The 25,050-nt window shown below is 27.9% G+C and overlaps 1 protein-coding gene across 2 annotated transcripts; it reads left to right on the forward strand.

Moving 5' to 3' along the window:
* Positions 1-252: 252 nt before the first annotated feature.
* Positions 253-25,050, forward strand: LOC105850324 (lysosomal alpha-mannosidase). 2 transcript variants are annotated; one of them, XM_065814281.1, is made up of 7 exons: positions 253-904; positions 16,766-16,962; positions 20,580-20,921; positions 20,995-21,189; positions 22,736-22,909; positions 23,108-24,351; positions 24,456-25,050. In XM_065814281.1, the coding sequence occupies exons 1-7, from the start codon at positions 523-525 to the stop codon at positions 24,865-24,867; spliced, it is 2,946 nt and encodes a 981-aa protein (XP_065670353.1). In that variant the 5' UTR covers positions 253-522; the 3' UTR covers positions 24,868-25,050. The 2 variants fall into 2 exon arrangements, with proteins under 2 accessions (XP_065670353.1, XP_065670354.1); XM_065814282.1 differs by lacking the exon at positions 16,766-16,962 and having other exon boundaries at positions 437-904.

Raw genomic sequence — 25,050 nt, forward strand, 5'->3', positions numbered from 1 at the left:
AATATATTGCACAAGTTCTGTATATTTAATATTAAAAGATATAAAGAGTTTTTTTTAGTTTTCTCAAAAACGGGTTTTGAGCAAATCAGCCCTTTTAAAAAACACTGATTCAACTATCGGCTTTGTTTTCTTTTAACGTCTTTTAACACAAGATTTTTAACCTCGGGGCGTAAACTTTTTTTCAAATGCTAACCGTGATGCTCCTTGATAAGATCGTAAAGTCTTCTTGAGGCACCTAAAATTATAAAATTCAAAAAAAAAAAAAAAAAAATATTCGCAATGTTGTGAACTTTTGCTTTTATATCTAGCATTAGCTATTCAGTGGTTATCGTGTTCAAATAGCTGTTTTTATTGTTGGAATGTCACCAGCTTGTCGTTAGCCGTTACCGCCGATAGGTTTTCTTGGTTATTACCAAATAAAATTATTACAGGCTATAAGGAAATAAGATTACTGCTCAAGTGCAAAAAATGTAAACAAGATCTTGTTAGAAAAAAAAAAACAAAGTTAGATCATGTGTTAAAATGGTGGCTTGTATCCTATCCTTTTTATATTTAAATTTTTTAATACATAATGTCACTGGATTTGATTGTTTGTCAAAAGATAAAAAATTACAGGTTCATATTGTTCCACACACTCATGATGATGTTGGATGGCTTAAAACAGTCGATGAGTATTACGATGGAACAAGTCGCACAATACAAGCTGGAGCAGTTCAGTATATTCTAGATAGAGTTATTTATTCGCTTAAGCAAAATGTTAACAGAACATTTATTTATGTAGAAATGGCATTTTTTGAAAAGTGGTGGAATGAACAAACTGCAGAAGTAAAAGATTCTGTAAAACTTATAATTAAAAATAAGCAATTAGAGTTCATAAATGGAGGATGGTGTATGAATGATGAAGGTATGTTACTCAAAATCTGCCATTAGTTTTACAATTTAAAAAATTATTTATTTTTTATACTTTCGAGTTCTTAATAGAAGGAGGAGAAGGGTGTGGAAACGAAACGCGGTAAGGAGGGGGGGATTCAAGTCCAGATTTAATAGATCGGGTAGGGTTAATAAAAGAGAGGTAAGGGGATTTTGAACTTTTTTTTTCTAAACTTTATTTATCTCGGTCAGTTCGTAAAACCTCCCGATCTGACACCATGTTACGACTTGGTGTGGTTAAGGCGGTTTTAAAATATTATAGCGTCTGTATAATATTTTGCTGAGTATGACATATTTCCGTTAAATGTCTGTGAATTATGAAAAAAAGAAAAAAAAATTAAAGTGATAAAATTTGCTGTAACATAAAATAAAAATGTTTGTAGCGAAAAAACCCAGACTAAAGATTCTTTTTTTTTCAAGAAATTTTCTTAAAATCACGATCGCTTGTCCAAATTTAAATTAAATTTTAAATATATATTTTAAGTAAAATGAACATCATAGTTTAATAATATGATCACATTAGCTATTAGCATTCACCGCGAGCAGACGTGTTTTTTTTACTTACTGGTTATCAAAAACAAAACAAAAAATTCAAAATGGCTACTAAAAATTTTACATCTGCACAGTTAAAAGATATTTTGGAAATTCATGAAAATACTATTATAAAGATGTTTAATGATAGAATTGAAAAACTTGAAAATAAATCAAACTCAGTAATTGACGAGAACAAGGAACTAAAAAAAAATATGAAAAAACAAAAATTAAATGGATTCAAATGATACCTTAAATTTTGAGTCTAGTTATTATGACTTTTTTTCGAACTAATGATTTCTTATCAGACGAGGAACCTTATCCTGATCTTAATTATTTTACTGATTCTGATGCTTTGCAAAATAAATGCAACTACTTTTATACCCATGAAATTAAAAGATTTTTTGATCAAAATAATATTAACACAATTCACATTAATATTCGAAGTTTAAAAAAAATTTGAAATCTTTAGTAATTTTATTGAAGAATTTAGTAATCTTTTTAATATAATCTGCTTAACAGAAACATGGTGCAGTTCGGATGACGTAAGTTCTTTAACCAATTTTGAACTGCCGGGTTTTATTGTAATTTCATTGGCACGAAAAACAAAAAAGCTTAAAAATAACTTACAATATTTTACCCGACATGACATGAGCATCACTGATGCTGATAAAGAGGTTTTAACGATTGAAAATTTAACCAATAAATTAAAAAATAAAATTCTAAGTTGCTGTTGTCGCCCACCTTCAGGTGAAATTAAAAAATTTAATTCGTTTTTATGTAATGACGTTATTAAAAAAAGTAACCGCGAAAATAAAATTATCTGCTTAATGGGTGATCTGAATTTAGATTGTTTTCAATACCACGTCAATAATAACATTAAAAAGTTTTATAATGGCATTATCGAAAATGGTGCGATTCCTTTGATTAGCAAACCGACAAGAATTACTCAATCAAGTGTTTCTTTAATTGATAATACTTTAACCACTGATGTTTTTAACGTATCCTTAAAAAAAGGCATAATTAAAAATGACATATCTGATCATTTTCCTGTTTTTTTTTTCTACCAATAAAGATAATAAATTACTTCCTAATGAAAAACGAGTTTTCAAAAAGCGAATTTTTACAAATAAAAACCTGGAATCTTTTAAAGAACAATTATCTTTAATTGATTGTAGCTTTATTAACGCCTCTGATAATACAAACTTAGTTTATAACTCCTTTTTTAAAACTTTTTATGATACTTACAACACTAATTTTCCTGAAGTTAATTTAAATTAGTATTAAATCGCCTTGGATTACAAAAGGTTTGCGTAAGTCTTCAAATATTAAACAAAAATTATACATAAATTACTTAAAATGTAAAACAAATGAAAATAAAATTGTATATAAAAATTACGCTAAACTTTTTAAAAAGCCTCAAAAAAAAAACAACAAAAAAAATATATTGTTTAAATTTACTAGATAAATATAAATTAAATTTTAAGCGCACTTGGTTTATAATAAGAGAAATTACTGGCAGCAAAAAAAGTACATCTCACCCTTTGCCAAACATGGCTAAACAAAATAATGAATTTTTATATAATAAAAGACAAATTACGGAAGAGTTTAACAAATATTTTGTGTCTGTAGGACCAAATCTTGCAAAAAACATTCCTATAGCAAACAGTTTAATGATTGATCTATGTTTCCCTCTAAACTCTAAGTTGAACTCTTTTAAATTATCTTTTGAAGAGTTTGAAATTGCATTTAAAATGTTGAAATCTAACAAAGCAGTAGGCCCTGATGGTATTAACGGCAACATTATTATAAGTTCATTTAATGTTTTAAAAGATATACTCTTTAAGATTTTTTCGATATCAATTAAACAGGGAATTTTTCCACAAGCTCTAAAGTCAGCAAAAGTCATACCAATATTAAAAGGTGGTGACGTTTAGAATATAAGTAACTATCGTCCAATTTCACTACTTTCTGTATTCTCTAAAGTTTTAGAAAGAATTTTGTACAATAAAATTTATGATCATCTTACTATAAACAATTTATTATACAGCAATCAATATGGATTCCAAAAAAACAATTCTACTGAACATGCCATTTTACAATTTACAAGAAATATATTTGACTCATTTGAAAATTCTCAATTTACTTTACGTGTTTTCATTGACTAGGCAAAAGCTTTTGATACTATTGATCACAAAATTCTTTTTAAAAAGTTGGAGTGGTACAGAATTACTGGAAATATATCAATTTGGCTTAAAAGTTACCTAAATAATCGGAAACAATTTGTTTATGCAGATGATAACGTATCATCTAGTTTGTTAAATATTTCATGTGGAGTTCCTCAAAGATCCATATGAGCACTACTCCTATTTCTAATATATATTAATGATCTACCAAAAGCTTCTAACCTAATGACAATTATGTTTGCTGATGATTCTAACTTATTTCTTTCTCATAAAAACATTTTTACACTTTTTAGCAACATGAACATTGAACTAGCCAAAATTTCCGAATGGTTTAGATTAAACAAACTATCATTAAATATTGATATTGAAAACTAAATGGATTCTTTTTCATCCTAATGGTAAAAAGCACCAGTTGCCTAGCAACTTACCTTTTCTTTTTATCGATAACATAATTATTAAAAGAGTTCTAGTGACAAGATTTTCAGGTGTATATATCGATGAAAATCTTAATTGGAAAAGCCACATTGCTAACTTGTGCAATAAAATTTCAAAAAGTATAGACATTTTATACAAAATAAGAAACTTTCTAGATAAACATACCTTAATTCAGTTATATTATTCGCTAATTCATTACCATATTAATTGTGCAAACATTGCTTGGGGTAGCACTTATAAAAGTAAACTTAAGCCTCTCTATCGGCAACACAAACATGTAGCACCCCTTATAAATTTCAAGGACCGTTTTGCTCACGCCAAGCCTCTTTTATATGATATGAAAGCACTCAATATATATGAGTTAAATGTTTTTAATATTCTTTGTTTTATGTATAAATGCAAGACCCACCTATCACCGGTTTCTTTTCGTAACTTGTATTTACAAAGAGATAGAAATAGATATATTTAAAGGAACAATAATTTAATTCGATAACCATTTTCTTAAACTAATTTTGGAAAAAAAATTTATTTCGCGGATCATTTTTATGGAATAGTATAGTTCAAAATACTTTTAAAGATTTTTCTCAAAAATGTAATTTTGATTCTTTTAAATAAAATCTTAAGAAACTCATTTTTTCAACTGAAAATATACTAATCTACTTTTAAATTTTCAAATTTTTTAAAAATTGCTTATCTATATTAGTATATGTATATATTTAATGTATATTCTTTTTTATTTATTTTTTTGTTTGTTTTTTTTTATCCACAAGCAAATAGCGGTTTCTCTGTGACAAGACCTGATGGTCTTCTTCGAGTATCCGCGTAAAAAAAAAAAATCTGTGCTGATTGTTTGTTGGCAATTTTTCATAACTATAAGCTCTTTCTTGACCGGAACTTTAAAATTTTTTTTTGAAAAATTGATAGAAATGTTGCGTTTTGACAATTATATTCAACTAGCTGTCTGGACCAGTAAAACGGGTCACGTTAAGTCTGTTTTACACCTACCATTTCTATACTTTATTGAGTATATATATTTAGTCTATTTATTTCAATTAAGACAGAAAGTAGTTCATCTTGGTTTTGAGTTAACGACTAACACTTTATAACGTTAAACTGACTTTATATCTTTAATTAAACGCCAATGTTGGACGCCTCAAAGTAATTTTTTTTTTCCGGCTCCCTGCCCCTCTTTCGTTCCCCGGAGGACGTTTATTAATTAAAAATAAACAAACGTCCTTCCCTCTCAGGGGTGGGCGAGGGGCGAGGGGAGGACGTTTAATAATTTTTACTTGTTATCAACAAATAAACAATATCACAAAACTTTAAAAAGAAATTCAAAAAAATATATATCAGTCTCTAATAAGAATAAAAACTTTAAGTGTAATAAGACTTAAAAAATCGTCAACTTTTAAAAAATTTTTATTTGTCAAAATAATTAAAATTATTATCTCTCGCCATAATATAAAACTTATGTGAGCAAATTCTATTGAATTGTATTGAAACAGCTGTAAAAAAAAAAAAAAATGCTTATTTGATCGCAATTCACACTGGAGTATATCCACCACACCACCCCCTCCCTTCAGTGACGGATTGAGGAAGTTTTGGTTGGGGGGAAAGAGAGGATGTTGAATTAAGGTTCTCCATTTCTAAAATATTTTAGAAATTTCAGATTTTAGTGAGGGTGGGAGATGCATACCCCATCCTCCCTGGATACATCACTTCCCTACCCCTTCCTTGTATTACGCACCCAAGAGTAACTAAATAAAAAATTGTTTCGCAATATTTAATTTTCATGAAAAAAAAAGTCGTTTCGTTTTTAAGTGTGCAGACTAGCAATTAAGTAGAGACGTTAAAATCTCAAATCTCTTCATCATAGTTAAAAAAGGCCAAAAAAAATTTATGTTATTTTTCTGATGTACGATTATTTATATGCATGTTATTAGATTTATAATTTTATATATAATCATTAATGTAATTTTATATGTAATATTAGATATAATATGTATTATATTACATTTATGTATTTTATATAAATCTTTGTTAAATGCAACTATATATATATATATATATATATATATATATATATATATATATATATATATATATATATATATATATATATATGTATATATATATATATATATATATATATATATATATATATATATATATATATATATATATATATATAAGTTGCATCATGCGGAGAGATTTTTTTTAATAGAAATTTTTCTATAACTCAAAAATAATTTTTTATTACTCTAAATCAATCTTGAATTAAAATTTTATAATATAAACTAAACACAATTGTATTAACATAACACTGCTACATAGCAAAAATTAAAACATGAGTTCAGTGATGCAACGCGGAAAAAAGTGTTTTTTTATCAGCATACTTTTAAATCGAGTTTTCGCTGAAATTTTGATTATTGCTTGACTTATTAGATTTTTTTGTTGAAATTTATTCATTTGGCAATAAGGTAGTCATAAAAAAAGCCACAAACAATAAAGTTTTCATATCGTTTTATTTTACAGAAAAAAACTATCAGTTCAGTGACGCAACGTTCAGTGATGAAACAAAAAGACGAAATTAAAATCATTTTAAAAAGTTTTGTTATTTTGTAATAAATTTTAATTATACTCAGGTGAAAATAGCATCGGAACAACGTTATCATTCTGAACATAAAAATAATGTGATTTTGATATACCTTTGATTTTTCTTGAATAACTTAAAATTGAACTGAATCCAAGTTCATTTTTTTGTTGTCTTGTATCGTTTTCTGACATGTGAATTACAGATAATTGCAAATCTTGTAATGCTAACGCAAATCTGCTGCTGACCTGATTTCGTATTGACTAGTTTTAACTCTCAGGGCTGCGATTCGCTTAACAGTTGCTCCTATTCCGTCAACCACTCCTTTCCCGTGCATCGCTGCAAAGAAATGCCAGAAGAATTTTTTATGAAAACGTTTTTCAAACACAACCATTGCAGCCATAATGCTTTTGTTTTTGAACTGAGAAGTGGCATTATTGCTGAACATGTGTACTTCTTTGACTTGATCAGGAATAAAGTGAAGGATTTTGTCAATATACGGTATAACGGAAGACTTAGTAGGATCAGTTGAATCTGAAACTATGGCAAATTTTTTTAACTCAATGTTCCAGACTGTTAGGGTCATGATAGAAACTTGATTTTGACCAAAATGAGCCGCTTGTGGCTCATTTTGATAGAAACACCTAGCGTTTTCAGCCCAGTCAACTTGGATTACCGCAATTTCAGAATTAACACTCATCGAAACCTCCTTCAGTTTATTAAAAATTGTTGATTAGTTTTTCTTTACAAATGCGTGTTTAACAAACTTATCACGCATCGCTGATATGTGTTGGATGAGTTAAGTTACAGTAGACTTTTTTAAAATTTTTTCAATGTTTGCATATGTTTTAGTTTCAGGCTTTCCCCACTCGTCCCAGGATACTTCGAAACCAAATGTATAAACAGTTTGCAAGTGTTTATCGAACTGTTTCATACCTTTGCCAGCAACGATTTTGTCATAGGCGCAATCGTATGTGTACGGTTCACAAACAAAGTTACTTATCATTTCAGATCCAACTTTGATTGAAGGCGCTTGAATTGATTTTGTTAATGCATTTAAGGCAAATCGCATATTTTCATGCAAACTACAAACACAAACATTATGCGGAAATTTTGTAACTGATTTTACATTGCGTGGACCAAGGTCGCAAAATTTACTGAGTCCAATTTTTATGTGCAGATGCTTTTCCTTGAATAGCTTTCTTTTAGCGTATAATATAAATGACGTATAATATAAATGACGTATAATATAAATAGCGTATAATATAAATGACAAAAGCTTCTTTTAGCGTATAATATAAATGACGTATCTGAATATTGTTTGCTTTTCCGTCGGATAATTGAATTCGAGTGACATCATTTTTGTTTGGTGATAATTGGGAAACTTCATCTTCATTATAAAAGTTTACAAATGCTAAAACATCGCTTTCAGAAAGACCATACAGCTTTGAACATGCTGGAGGTAGACCCGAATTATCTTTACAAGCAGAGCTATTTGAAAGAATAGATAGAATTTCAGATTGTTTCTCCTTTGAAGTTGGTAGTGCTTTTAAAACTTTTTTCAATGCTTTTCCTCTTTGTTGAGCGTTTTTAAAAGATGAGCTTGGTCTTTGATATTGATTTAAAAGTTTTCTTTTAAAGCGCGACTTTTTAAAACTCTTAATTTTGCTTTAGCAGCACAAGCTGCTTTTTATTAGGATCGGCTTTTAATTTTTCTCGATATCTCTTAGATCTAACTCTGGACATTTCTTTCTTTTTATCAGTATTCCGAGAAACATAATTAGCTTGGTATTCTGCATAACGTTTTTTTTTTACTTCTAATTTTGATTCCATTTCTTAAAAATTTACAACTTTATAAGAAAATGTTAACATAAATCCAAATGTTTACTAATATTTACTAATAGCCCTTCACAATACTAAAATGCAAAAATTTATTCGAATTTGAAAAATTTGAAAACCCACAGCGAAATCTGAACTTTTGGATGATATTTTGATTTCCTTACCGCGCTATTTTATAAAACGCTAATTATCCCGTCGATGGGTTCAGTGACGCAACAGCTTTTAAACTATAACTATATGTTAATACAATGCTTTTTGACCAATTTTTTTTTAGTAATGATTAAAAGTTTACATTAAAATATATAATTTCTAAAAAACCTCGCCATAAAGCATAATTTCATTGCGATAATTAAACTTTTTTAGCTTTTAGTTCAGTGACGCAACGTAATTTTTGCAGATGTGTATGTGACAAAAAAACACTTGAATTATTTTTAAAGAGTAAAAGTTTTTTTACTCAAGACATATATGTAATCTCAAAGATTCTTTCTAAACAAAAATATGGATATGTTTTGTTTAAAATATTGCAATAACTCGCCCTCAAATTTTACTCACTTTTTCGAATAATAAAAAGAACAAACAGTTGCTAACATTCATCAAATTTATCAACTCGGTTCAAACATTTTCTCCTCAAAATTTATTTTAACAATAAATTTAAGGTGTTTAAACTATAATTAAAGAAATAAAACCTTTCGAAAAAAGAAATTTTTAAACACGAAATTTATCTCTTCCATCGTAGAAATAGCCATATATATATATATATATATATATATATATATATATATATATATATATATATATATATATATATATATATATATATATATATATATATATATATATTCGTATATATCTATATAAATATATATATATATATATATATATATATATATATATATATATATATATATATATATATATATATATTCATATATACCTACATGTATTATTTGTAAACTTCCGTAAATGTAACAACTATTTCAGAATATATGAATTGAATTGAATATATATGTTCATATATATATATATATATATATATATATATATATATATATATATATATATATACATATATATATGATACGTATATATATATATATATATATATATATATATATATATATATATATATATATATATATATATATATATATATATAAACAACTTTAAAATGTATTCAACACAATAGAGTGCTCAATATTCTTAAAAGAACAGAGCAATTATATTCTAGTAGAAAATCACTTAATAAAATTTTTTTTTCATTTTACACTGTGTTTCATCAAGATTCATCAGAAAAAAAAAAGAAAAAAAAAAGTTTTTGATGAATCTTTGTTGATGAAACACAGTGTAAAATGAAAAAAAATTTTTGTTAAGTGATTTTCTACTAATATATTCATATATATATATATATATATATATAATATATATATATATATATATATATATATATATATATATATATATATATATGTATATATATATGTATATATATATATATATATATATATATATATATATATATATATATATTAAAGCCAAATATTGGTTTTGCATATCATGCATTAAATTTTATTATATCCCTTATTAAGGTATCGTCCGTAAATTACCCAACGCAAAATATATTTAAAAAACAGAAGTAGGAGGTAGGAAATTATAAAGTTTTCGGTATACATAAGTTATATGCGACAATCAATAAAATTTAACTAAAACATCAGCTTTTTTTTATAAGAAAAGAACTGACTAGTCGCCTTGAGTAAGATTTACACTTGAGTAAGATTTACAAGGCTTTAGAAAATTATTTAGTTAAAGATGTAACGGCAACATATTTATTATAATTGTTTTAAAAATTACCGAAAAGTTGTACTTTGCACATTACTAGTTTTTAACCATGCATTACTTTGGTACTGTATGGTTATCTACTTTGGTACTGCTATTTGCTAAAAAGTTTTAAAAGAAGATTATAAAAAGTTATTAACTTTTGAAAAAATTATTGTTTGCACAATCCTAATGGAACCAATGTGGAGTCGTAAAAAAAAAAAGTACCGACTTCGACTCCGACTCCAATCGTTGAAATTTTCAGAGTACGACTCTTACTCCGACTCCAACTTCGACTCCAATTACGAAGATTTTTTTTTTACAAATTTTCGAAAAACTCTTTGAATACTTTAAAATATATTACGCGATAATTAAATTTTTTTTTGCCGAATATATGAAAAATTCTTTGAAGGTTAAATATTTTGTACATGCACGTGCAATACCGAGAAAATTTACTATTGGAGTTGGAGTCGCAATTTTGTTTAGAACTCCGACTCCGCTACAAATGACGCGACTTTGACTCCACGAATCCAACTCCGCAGCCCTGAATAACTGTGTAAGCACATGTCTAATTGGTTTGTATAAAAAAGGAAAAACTCGTTCTAAAATTATTAATTATATAGAATGGGCTAAACAGGAAAATCTGGTTGAGAGTTGGATTGCACTGAAGGAAAAACTCAAATATAAATATTTTTTTATAAATACACAATATATACAAAAGCTATATAAATGAAACAAAATAAAACTATATTTATTTAAATTAAAAATATTATAATACATTATATAAATAAGCTTAATACAAACATGAAATAATATAACTGTATATAAAAGTAAATTTTAAAAATATGAACACACACTATACATACAGTTTCCAAAACGTGTAAAAATGGAATATTGGTATGTAATAACAACATATATAAACAATTAAATTTAATTATGTTGAAATAATGCAAGAAACTTTTTGCCAGATAACAATGCCATGACTACGTTATGCAGTGCTACTACATAAAAGATCCCACAAACCATAAATAGCACCATTACTACCTTATAGAATTATTTCCATACTTTTTTGTAATTATTTCACGATTATTCTTATTCATTTTTCATGATAACTCATCTTGTCTTATATTTTCTTGAACATGATTATCAACAATCATAAAGTCAGTTGTAGAATTATTTGACCATTTAGATTTTGCATATTACTATTGGTCAATCAGTCTTTTTCATATTAGATGTTTAATGCATTTAACTCATTTTCAATCTCTGTTATAAGACATCATCAATTCTTAGATGAATAGCTTTTTTCACTTTTTTTAGGGTGATAATATCATCGTTCAGTTGATCTGTCGGTTCTTAAAAAAAGAGAAATTATTTTTAACATTAGTTTTAATTGCAAAATACAAAAAAAAAAAACAACCAATGAAATAAAGTTTTCTATTTTTAAGGTCAATTTTTACTGAATTTTATATTTAGTTTTTAAGATTTTTTTTTGTCAATTTCAAGTAAAAATTAATAACCCCCCCCCCCCCTCTTCATTGTTTTAAGGACTCGAGAGTAGGCTTGGATTAATTTTTAAAAATAACATTAAAAGTTAAATCTATCAAAGACAATACTGGTCATTTTTTATCCTTCTCAAAATTCTTTTCATTTCTTTCTTAAAAATTTCTGATTATAAAACCTACTGACGAAAATGAAATTTCAAAAATTATCATCTCTTTAGGGACAAACAAAGCTTCTGGACCGAACGCTCTACTAGTTCAAGTTCTAAAACTATTAAAAACGGAACTATCAAGAATCCTTTCTAGCATTTTTAACATCTAATTTTCAAGTTGTATTGTCCCAAAAACTTAAATGTTGCCAAAGTTATACCTATTTTTAAGACTTATTCAAAACTATTAATATTACACCATAGGCCAATTTCCTTCCTCTCCAACTTTGATAAAATTCTTGAAAGACTAATGTTTAACCGCTTATTGTGAATATACTGTTTTTTGAATTACAATTTGGTTTCGAACAAACTTCTCTACATCACTTGCTTTACTAAGTCTAACAGAAAAAATTCTCTGGATGAAGGAATGTTTGAATGAGGTATTTTTATCGATCTTCAATAGACATTTGACACTGTAGAAGTTGACATCCTACTTTATAAACTATTCTACTATGGTATTAGAGGAGTTTCAAACTCCTGGTTAATGTTTTCACTTACTAATAGAAATCAATAAGTATCTATTGGTTTGAACTCAAAACTAAGCGATATTAAAGTAGGTGTTCCTCAGAGATCTGTCTTCGGCCCTTTGCTGTTTCTCATTTATATAAATGACATGTCTAAAGTTCAAAACGAGTCCAACACTTTGCAGATGACATAAATCTTCTCTATTTTAATAAGTCAAAAAAAATCGTCACGTTGGTTTGACAGGGTTTTTTACGAAATTGAGATTATTACTTTATTGGGCTATTTGTATCATGACAAACAAAATAATCTAAAATTTACTGCGATCTAGCGTAAATTTAACCAAACTACCAATGTGCCAAAGTTCTATCTGCAAGTTTAGTTAACTAATATTTTGCTTGACAAGGTTCCAACTAACAGGTTAGGGTAAACCCTAACTGTAGGCTATTCCAAATTTTTTAAGTTAAATATATTTTGATAGAGGATTTTATGCTCATCAAAAATCATATAAAAACATTCATCTCGATATCAACGTGTAGTGCTCTACTTTAATGATGTAAAAAAATATATCACAAAAGTGCTAATATTTGCTATTTTTTTAAAATCTTTTTTTTATGATCAATTTAAAATCTTTTTTATAACGTTACATTGCACAACAAAAAGGACTGGTTTCCATCAGAATTGAAAATATTAAAAACAAAAATAAATGGTTTTTTTAAGGTAAAACTCTTTTTTAGAATCTAATAATGACAATTTAGTCTTCTCACAAACTGAACGTTAGTCAATGTAAGTACATTTTGATGCGCATATCCTAAATTGTAATGTTAGGTCATGTTAGGACGTTTAACTGTGTTTAGCCCCAACGGTCAGTCATCCATGTTTATTACCCATCGCTCATAGTTAATGAACAAAATATAACTTTAATTTACTACATCATACACATTAGTAATATTTTTAAAATTTAACAATTTATAATAAAATAGTTTAAAAAAAAAAAGATCCTCTTTAGCTGACATTTGCCGGATTTTATGGACTGAACCAGTGGTGGACAAAAGTGACAAGCATTTTTCTAGTGCCTTTTGTAAGATATTAGATGTTGTGGTAGGGGAAAAGCAACATAAGCAAATTAGTTACTTAGTCTGACTACTGCGTCCCTCAAAATCGGAACAGTATAATATCTAATAGTGTGCTACATTGTAAAATACTTACTTCCTAGTCATTTATGTTACTACAAAATACTTACTTTTTAATCATTTATGTGTCCAGAAAGTGGATCATGCGCATAACTAAATCAAAACAAGTTAATGGAAAAAAATCCTTTTCATTATTAACATGTTATTCAAATAAATCCACAAGACATCAACTATTGTTTAACAGCAAACCTATTTAACGACAAGTTAGTTCCTTTTTCGAACATTGCTGTACTAAAATTATCTATCCATAATTGAAATGAACCTAAGACTTGTGATTATGTCAAAGACATAATCTTCAACAATTTAACGATGAATTTTCTTTTGTGCTTCTCCAGGATCGAGATTACTAACAAGTAGTTCTTCACTTACAAAATGACAGAATCCGATTAAAAGCTTTTAAGCTTATAAGCCAAAATGTAATGGTTGTTAAATATGATATAACGGTCGAATCTTGTTAGATAATATGTTACTTACCGTTTATTATACTATTGTTTGAGTTACAATATTAAATTAAGTTATAATATTAAATTAAGTTACAATATTAAATTGAGTTATAATATTAAATTACCGTTTGTTATACTATTGTTTGAGTTACAAAATTTAAACTTAAATCACAAAATTTTAAAGTAACTAAAATGTTTCTAACTTGCGTTATAAGAGCCGTTAGAACCTTGCTATAGTTAAAATGTGACTATTTTACTATGACAAGGTTCTAACTGTTTTTGAGGGTATTTATTATTTAATAAAGAGTGAAATATTTTTTAGTTACTAACAGTGATACTAAAGGCAAATACTTATGTTACCATGGGTGGAAAATATTATCAATTAATAATAATAAATTTTTATGGTAAGAACATAACAATTTTTGACGTCGATTTACTCAAACATACTGCAATACACTACTCACGAATTAGTTAGAATTTTGTCAAACCTACGCGACGAAGTATATTAGCAGCCGTGGCACACTGGTAGGTCACTTGCCTCAGAAACAAAGAACCCGTAGTTCTAACCCCACCTTTGGGCAAATTTTGCGATATTGGTTAGGAAGGAGGCGTGAACTTCCAATTAAATGTTCATCCGTAGTGCTCTGTGATAAGACCGTAAAGACTTTTGGGGCACGTAAGTAAAATTAAAAAAATATATATATATATTAACTATGACCTTAAAAAACTATGCAACTGGCTAAATGCCATCAAAATTTCCCTCCAAAACCCCAAAAAAACTGGTTTAATATTATTCAAAAGTTGTCACATTAGACCAGCAACTCAAAATTAAGTTTGGGGTTGTCCAAAAATTACGTCACGCAATTTTTGACCGTTTTTGACCTTCCTCTTGTCACAAAATTGTAACACTTAAGTAGCAAGTTTTGAATGAGTTGTCTCAAAACCACAAACTCCCTCCCCTCTTATAGTGAGACGTAATTTAGAGACGACCCCTTAAATAGCAAAAATCTTTGCTATACGAAAAATTAGCCTGGAATTATAACAGTATCTCTAATAAGTTGAATAGATCCCTAACCATTCTGTCAAAGACATTTCATACAACAAAAAACTTTAAAATCTATTTACTATGCTTTATTTCACTCTCACCTCACATATTGCCTTCTATCACGGAGTCAAAACATAAGTATTGTGAACCACCTATTTATCATGAAGAAAAAAGCAATCAGGATTATTGAATTTCTACCAAAAAATTCACATACATTCACACTTTTTAACGGATTACAAATTTTAAAACTACATGGTGTAATCAAAACTGAAAATTGTTTATTTATTCACAGTTGCCTTAATAAAAAGCTACCTCCTATACTTAATAAATGTTTTATTCTACGCTGTGCAATTAGCTGTCAACTAACTAGAATTTCTTGGAGAGGTGCATTGAGTGTGCAAACATATAATACAAAATTCTACGGTAAGCATTTCTTTAGATACTCTGCATTATTAGACGGGAATCAACTTCAAAATAAATTAAAAAAGCAATCATAATTGCAATATTAAAAAATATGTCCTCAAAACAAAATTAAAATACTGCTTGTTACAGAGGTGATTCTACGAATAAATGAGGGGATGAATTCTTAAAAAGTACGAACTAATTGCTTAAAAATTAAAAAAAAATTAAAAATAAAAATAAAAAAAAGGTCCTTAAAACGTTTACCCGACTAAATTGTGTCAATTACCCGACTAGCAGACTAAATTTGTAAAAGAAAACCCGACTATAACCTGAAAATCACCTACTTTGGGGGGAGAGGGAGGTGGAGTTGGGGGAGTAGAACACCCTCCTTCGCCTACACACACATGCACAAACTGTCTCTGATCATTGGTGATAGAGGATTTATCACCATAGAAGATATATGAGATAATATAATTATAAATGTTGACTAATAGCAACTTTCTGTGTGTGTATCAGCTTACTTTTTTTTTGGTTTGGTTTTGCTCACGGATGCTCTCCTCAATTTAGCCAGGCACTATAAGAGTGAACCATCCAGAATATAGACTATACATATATCTTTTGTAATTTATAACATGCTTGTATAAAATACATTTCTGGTAAATATATTGCTTTTTGTTGTTGTTGTTGTTGTTTTCTATAAATATAAAGATGTTTCAAAATGTTCCATGCTCAAAGTTATCTGAAAAATTTAACTTATGTATTTAGGACTATAACAAAAATATCCAAATTCAATTCTGTCGCTAAAGTGAATAGTCATTCTATTACTTTTGCTAACATCAGCAATGCTTAGATCATTATCAATAGGTAGTTATTACCTTATGACAAATTTTTTGTTTTTTTGAAATCAGTAAAATAAAGTTGTTTTTTTTTAACTTGATACAATTTAAAATCAAATAGCATACGATTAAAAAAAAAAATTATTTTGGATTTCAACTCATTTTTAACTTTGAAAAAGTAAGAAAATATTATTTTCTTATTTTTTACAGATTTGGTCTATGAGTTTTTAAACATCATATGCCGCATATCTTTTGTTTAAACTTTTTGAAATAAAATCAAAATATTTATTGATAATTTAGATATATAAAGTATTTAAGTTCAGTGTAATAAATTGCTATAAATTATTTAGCGACAACTCATTACAATGCTATAATTGATCAAATGACTTATGGGCTTCATTTTATTGAAAAGAACTTTGGTGAAGAAGCTCGACCAACCGTCGCTTGGCACATAGATCCATTTGGTCATTCTGCTGAGCAAGCATCTTTATTTTCATTAATGTCATTTGATGGATTCTTTATTGGACGGATTGATTATGCAGACAAAGTAGGTTACATAATAGGTTATATTCATTCATACAATTGAATTTTCATTTGAAAAGGTTTTTTGAGCAGTATCACTGTTCATATTTGATGTTCATTATCATACTCTTGAATCCTTAATAGATGGGGGGGGGGGGGGGGGTAGAACATTTATTAATTTTAAAGAGCTATTGATTTATTTCTCACCAAAGCACTGTGGGCATGTGGTGGACAAAAGTAAACAAAAAACATTCTTAAAAATTATATTATCTTATACTATTTTATAGCTTAAACATTTAGCTTTTATTAAATGTATATATTTGTGAATAAATATCGAATAAATATCATATAAATTCATGCAAATATTTAAATATAAAGGACTTTTTTTTTAAATTTTTATTTCGCTTTTTTTTTTTTTTTTTCAAATTTAATAATATTTTTTCTGTTACTAATAAGCGTAAAATAATTGTTAATTTTAAAACTTCTTTTTTTATTGCATAATTAAATAACATCAAGTATTACCTCTTTTGCATAATTAAATAACATCAAGTATTACCTCTTGAATGAGCTATTGCAACACTTATTTTTACGTAAGTTATATCAAGTAAATTGGTTTTAAATGACGGCGTATTTTAAGTACTTTTTTTAGTTAAAATTTCACTTATATAATTGAATACTTTTGCGGTCCAAAGTGGTCCTGTAAATTGAGACTTGAAGTACGTTGGTTAATTTGTACACTATCGTTAAAAATTTGATTATCCGCGAATGTGCGCATACTTTCCCATAATGAATTTTACAAGTTAAATGATGTGTCATATTTTATGTTGCCAATATGAATTTTATACGAAATCCTTATGCAATAACTGGGTCTCAGGGTGACTAGATTTGTGTAAAAATCTTTTTTTTAATATTTATACATGTTAAACTTTTGTAAATGTGTACATGTAACTTATATTTTTTAGATAAAGTAGTTAAAACATGAAATATGTTGATACTTATTGATATATAATAAAAGAAAACTTAAAGTTAGCTGATCCTAATATTTTGGATGCAGTTGAAAACAGCATGAATTTAACTGCAAGTAATAACTTGTCTACTTTCATGAAGCATCTTCGACAAAGTTAGCATATGTGCAAAAGTTCTAAAATATTGTTTAAAAATATTCTAAAATTATTAAAACCCCAGATTGGTTTTGATATCTCAAGTAGTAAAACAAAGCAAAGAATTATCGTAAGAATGATCAGCGCCATTTGTTGCATCTTTTTTATCTTCATAACTTTTGTTTGCATCGGGTTGTAGTTTGCGCCAAGATGGAAAAGAAAAAGAGGCTAAATCTGTTTTACTGTTATCATAATAAAATAAGCCAAATTTTTCTATTGTGCCTTATACACCGAAAAGCTCTAGCTCTGATACTTGATAATGAATCTAAAGATTCAAATCAACAGATTCGTTTGGGCGCAATTGAGGCAGGCTGTAAACATTATCCTTCTTAAAAAAAAGATTGGTTACTCTCGAAGCCTAATATAAACATTTTACACTCCACCATGTACCCTGCACGAATAATACAAACTGGGTGTTAGAAAAAATCAAGCTAGATCCTCCCCATCAAGCTAGTGGAGGGCAAGGTTGCGGTTGAATTTTAAAAAAAAAAGTACAAAATCAAATAAAAGAACAATTTGGACTTGTAATTGATGTCCCTAATTCCCTAAGGGGGATTCAGGTACATCAAATGATGGAAATACTGCAAGAAAATTTTTGAAAATGCCCAAATTATACCATTAATGGATTTGATTTATACCTAATAAAATGATTTATGTTGTGTAACAAACATTATCCTTAAGATTTCAAATCAATACAGATGCTTTCCAGGTGTACTGTATAAATGTTGCAAAAAGGTATGTTGAACTGTATTCATGGTATTATATGTCGCAAAGTTCACATAATATTTTACCTCACGGACATGAAGTTGTACCTCGGCTCAAGAATCACGCAGTAAGGTTTTCACGCAATAAAGATTTCTTTCTTAAAACGTGGGTGTTTTAAGAAAGCTTCTTTGTTCCTCAGGTCCACTCATCAGCAGTTTTACAAAAAAAAAGTTCAAGCAATAAAAAACAACTCGATTCAGAAGTGATACAACTTTTAAACGCATCTTTATTTCTTGTTACAGTAGCGTCATGATCAATGCTCTTTTGAATATTTCAAAAAACTGGTTTTAAAAAAAATGTAAAATTAAAAAAATTTGAAACCAAGGTTATACTTTATATGGACTATGTACTAGTTTCAAGAAAATAGAAAATAGAAAATAGAACTAGAGTCCTAGAACTGCATAGCAACACTAAAATTAATTACACTAATTGGTTATGTGTTTAATCTTTCAAATGCATAACAAAATTTTCAATCAGGCTGCCACATTATTATTAGTCTAGTTTATAACTTAGATGTTTTAAGAAAGTCACTTAAGCTAGTAACTATGCAAAAGAAACGGTTGCTAACCATGTCAAGTGTTACTATCAACCAAATAAAAAATCCATTGAGCACAACATTCCTAGGATAAAAAAATTCTCAATCTGGTAATTATGGGAGTAATCCGATAATTTTAAAATTATCAATTTTTTTCCAGTTAACATTAATTATAATTATTAAAAAATGCGTTTGCTAAGCAATTTAGGTATCCATAGCTAACCAAAATTTTCCAGATTGATCCAGAACAAAATATAAGAGTAAACGTTAAACCCGAAACTAGTGTCACCATTAAAACAGCATTCCTTAAAATAGTAAACAGGGCAAAAATGGTCTCTCAATCTTTTTTATATGACAAGTTACTAGTTTTTTCAAGTCAAAGTGAATTCTGGCCCATTGTGCAATTACTGTGCAAAGTATGAAACTTATATTAACATATTCTAATGATAAAACACCTGTTAAAAAAGGCGAGTGAAATAGTTTTATGCGTGTTTTGTAAAGAATATTAGTTAGGATTTATAAATTGAAATTTTTAATAAAAAATACTTATATTGTAATATGGTGTCAGATCGGGAGTTTTCTCTTTTTTTATCTCTTTTGGTAAACATCCAGATATGCTGCAGCATTGACTAGAAATTGTTACATTACATAAGGCAGTATGGATTTTGCCGTCTATCATAGTTATTTTAAATGATATGTCTGACTGAAATACTTCAAAAAAAACTTTTGAAGTATTTTTGTTGAATAACAAACAAGTTGCTCTTTTTCAAATTTAAATCCTAAAAGTTAAAAATAGAAACTGAATAAATGTTTAAGGTTCCTCCAAATATCATAAGTAGTAAAGGTTTCTTCAACATAAATTGTAATCTGATGGATTAAATGAAATTAGAACAAGGCAAGTTAGAAATTTTTCTTTATTTTAATCTTAAGACTACATATTGATGTTTTTTGTTCATATATACTTAGTTTGCTAATATATATATATATATATATATATATATATATATATATATATATATATATATATATATATATATATATATATATATATATATATACATATATATACATATATATACATATATATATATATATATATATATATATATATATATATATATATATATATATATATATATATATATATATATATATATATAAAGAACACATTAATTGTTTTAGAAAAAACGTAAGAAAGAACAACGCATGGAAATGTTGTGGCAAGGAAGTCAGAGTTACAAGAGTGCTTCACAAATATTTACTGGTGTGTTATACAATGGTTATAATCCTCCTCCAGGATTTTGTTATGATGAGTCCTGTACTGATCCTCCAATTCAAGATAATCCAAAGCTTTTTGATATGAATGTAAAAGAGCGTGTTGATAAGTTTGTCAAAGTTACATGTGAGCAGGCTAAAAGTTATCAGACCAATCATATTATGTTAACAATGGGGTCAGATTTTCAATTTAAAAATGCTCACGGGTGGTTCAAAAATTTGGATAAGTTAATACATTATGTTAACCAGGTTAAACATATTTGCAATATCAAATGATTGTTATAATGTAAAATTAGATTAAATTTAAATTTTTTTTTACCAGGATGGAAGGGTAAATGTGTTTTATTCTACACCTTCACGTTATTTAAAAGCATTGCATGATGCTGAGAAGGAATGGGAAGTAAAAAAGGATGATTTTTTTCCATATGCTCATTGTCCACACTGCTATTGGACAGGTTACTTCACAAGTCGACCTTCATTTAAAGGTTATGAGCGAGAATCAAATTCTATTCTTCAAGTATGTCTAATACAAATTTTTAAGCTTTATTTATATATTTTTATGTATGTTGCAACTTTTTTTATTTACACTTTAATCTTAAAAAATTATTATATGTTTAGAAATTTATTTTAATCAACCATTACATAGGGATTAACTTTTTTCGGATATATTCGGAACTCCAGATATTTCTTTTAATTTTCAGTCTTTCCAGATTTTGACAAATTTTCCGTAAATACAAATTTGAGTGTATATTTTTGCAATATATTTGTTTTTAACTTTTTTCAGTCTTTACCCATTCCATAAAATAAAATTTCAAAAAAAAAAAGAAAACCATTAGCTTAAAGCTTTATTAATACAAATATAAAGGAACTAAAATCCGAAACTTTCCCGAATTTTCAAAATATGATCTAGATGATCACTGATTACATGTTTATGACTTTATTTTGAACAACCAATAAGAGTTAACAGGTGGCATTCCATTTCAGTTATAGCAATTATTTGAATAGTGGAACATTTTAGTAGAAAATAAAGTAATATTTAACAGGAATGTTTCTAAACTATTAAATAGATATAACTAACCAGTTATGTAGAGTAACGTATTTATTGTTAATTTAAAATTCAAAGCTATTGTGCTAACATAAAATATTTAGAATTGGTATTATCATAAACAAATTGCTGTTTTCAAGCATTTTCATGATTTATGAAATTAACCATTTATCAAACTAGTTGTTATTTAACTTTTTTATTATAAGCAATATGATGATGTAAGCAATATGATGATGTAAGCAATATGATAATGTTAGGAATATGATGATGAGGTAACAAGATGTTTATGATCGTAAACATTTTGGATATAAACCTCAGTTTTGGATAAAGCCTTTGGTACTCTGTATCAAAAATACTTTAAAAAGTTTTTCAAAATATAAACATTAAACTTAATACTTTTCAGGTTATTTGATGACTAAATGATAAATAATTTTAATTTCAAGTTTATAACTTAAATATATAAACAATTAATTATTTCTATATTGAACTGAGTTCTGTATTTTTTTTTCAACCTAAAGGAATTTAAGAAGCCACTGTGTAGTGGTTTTAACTGTTGTCCAAAAAGACCGTAAGGACTTTTTGGACAACAACTAAAAAATAATTATAATATGGGGGCATCCATAAAGAACCTACGCAGTAAAGCCATTGGTTTAGAACCTCATCCTTCTTGTACCGATCTCTATCGAATAAAAACTCTTTCCACCTTCCCTCTTTTGCATACCTTCACAGTATTTATTAAAAATCATTTACATATTACTACACTCAATTTGTTTATTGAGAAGGAACCTTTTTTGCAAAACCCGTGTTTTTGAAACCTACCTCACCCCTGAGAGTATCACATTCATTTTGTTTTTTTGTGTATGGACTTTGTTTGCAAAGTCTCATATTTTTGAGTTGAGAGAACAACAAAAAGTAACTACAAGAAATTCGCATTCTTGACTATTGTGGCGCCATTGACCTTGGCGGGTAAAAATGTAAATAAATTAATATTGGAAGTGTAATTTACGTTTTTTTAAAGGCCTGCAAACAAATCGAGGCACTTGTTCCTTCCGGTAAAAACCATCCAAGTTCTGATACATTACGGCGTGAAATGGCCGTTAGTCAACATCATGATGCTGTCACCGGAACAGAGAAACAACATGTACAGAATGACTATGCAAAACGTCTTTCAATTGGCAGAGATGAATGTCTAGTCAGATATTTTTTATTACAGTTCACATAAAATAAATAATTCGCTTATTAATAAAACATTTATATTTTATATTAAATTAACGATAAAATAACATAATTATAATAAACAATTAATTAAATATATCTTATTTTTTACTTTAATATTATTTTTCTTTCTTTATTTTTTTTTGTTTATAACAATAACAATAATTTATGCTAGAGTCTCATGCATCATGCAATAAAACTCAAGTATAAAAAAAGTTCAAATTTAAATTCAATGGAGTTCAAGTATTGCGACTACTTAAATATTAGTGTTTGTGAAATAACTGAGACAGAAGACTCAATTGTTGTGAATCTTTACAATCTTGTTGCTAAATCTATTACTACATACCTACGAGTTCCTGTTAGAATGAACAAGCTGTTGGTACTTAATTCTAAAGGACAACCTATCAAATCACAGATCATTCCTTTATCTCGTGAAACAGCAAAATTTCGAAAGTCCCATGGGGGTAATGCTACCTATGATTTAGTTTTTGAAGCATCTGCACCTTATATTGGATTTTCCACATACTTTATTAATAAAACGTTGGATAAAAATTTTGCTAGTTTTTTATCTAGAGACTCAAACATATCATCCTTGAAGTTTGAAAATGATTTCATTGAAAATGATAAATTGCGCTTGGAGTTTTCTCGAGAAACTGGACGCCTTGTTAAAATGATTCGCAAAGATCGAGACCTCTCATTAAATGTTGATCAGCAGTTTTTCTGGTATGAAGGAAGTGTGGGTGATATCGACAGTGTGCAAACCTCAGGGGCATACATATTCCGTCCGATAAAAAGTACAGCACATAAAGTCACTAATTTTAATAAACCACAAGTTCAGTTTGTTAAGGGACCACTTGTTGAAGAGACACGTCAAACATTTGATACATTTGTTAGCCAGGTAATTCGATTGTATAAAGGTGCTGATTACGCTGAGTTTGAGCATACAATTGGTCCCATTCCAGTTAACGATAAAATTGGAAAAGAAATTATTACCCGTTTTGACACTGATATTCAATCTGCAGGCGTATTTTTTACCGATGCTAATGGTAGAGAAATGAAAAAAAGAAAAAGGGATTTCAGAGAAACATGGGAGCTTAATATTACAGAACCAATCTCTGAAAACTATTATCCTGTAAACAGTCGTATTTATATAAAAGATAAGCGAGTCCAGCTTACCGTAATGACAGATCGATCGCAAGGTGGCACAAGCATCAAGGATGGACAAATTGAGTTAATGATTCATCGACGATTGTTGGTAGATGACTTTTTAGGAGTTGGCGAGCCTTTGAATGAGCCTGGAGTTACTGGGAAAGGTTTAGTTACAAGAGGCAAACACCGCGTTTTGTTGACAACACCAGAGGAAGCTGGTTCTTTTCACAGAGAGCAAGGTTTACAGATGATGATGCAGCCTGTGGTGAGGTGAGAAAAGTAAATTTATATGGTTATAATATTTTTTTGTGTATTAGAGTAGGTAATAATTTTTATTTTATTATTTAACTTTTATGCTTTTTTTTTTATTTCAGTTTTTCAGCGAATCCATACACAAGAGATAAATGGTTTCAATCTTTCGTACCTGTATATAAAAGTCTTTCTCGTTCTCTTCCTCCAAATATTCATATGTTAACATTAGAGACAATAAATGAAACAGCACTCATAATTCGATTTGAGCATTTTTATGAAATCGGTGAAAGTTCAGAGCTTTCAAAGCCCGTGGTCATAGAATTAGATAAGCTGTTCTTTGAGTTTGAAATTGTTTCACTCACCGAAACAAATTTGTCAGCTAATCAGTTGTGGAAAGATAAAAAACAATGGAATTGGAAAACTCGTGAAACGCCTAAGTCAATTAAACAAAATCTTTCAAATACTGGTCGTTTATCTGTCTCGCTTAATCCTATGGAGATAAAAACATTTATTGCTCAAGTCAAATATTTATAACAGGTTGTAATTAACTCACTATAGTTAATTTATTGTTTTGATTTCCATTGATTTTTTAATAATTTCGTTATATCATTATTTTTTTAAGTTGCTTTGATTATCTAAATTTTGAAACACGCAATAAACATTTTTTTAAATTCATTGTGTAAAAGAATTTTTTTTTATAATATATTTGATAAAAAA

This window comes from Hydra vulgaris, chromosome 12 (genome assembly GCF_038396675.1).
Source record: "Hydra vulgaris chromosome 12, alternate assembly HydraT2T_AEP".
Classification (NCBI taxonomy): Eukaryota; Metazoa; Cnidaria; class Hydrozoa; order Anthoathecata; family Hydridae; genus Hydra; species Hydra vulgaris.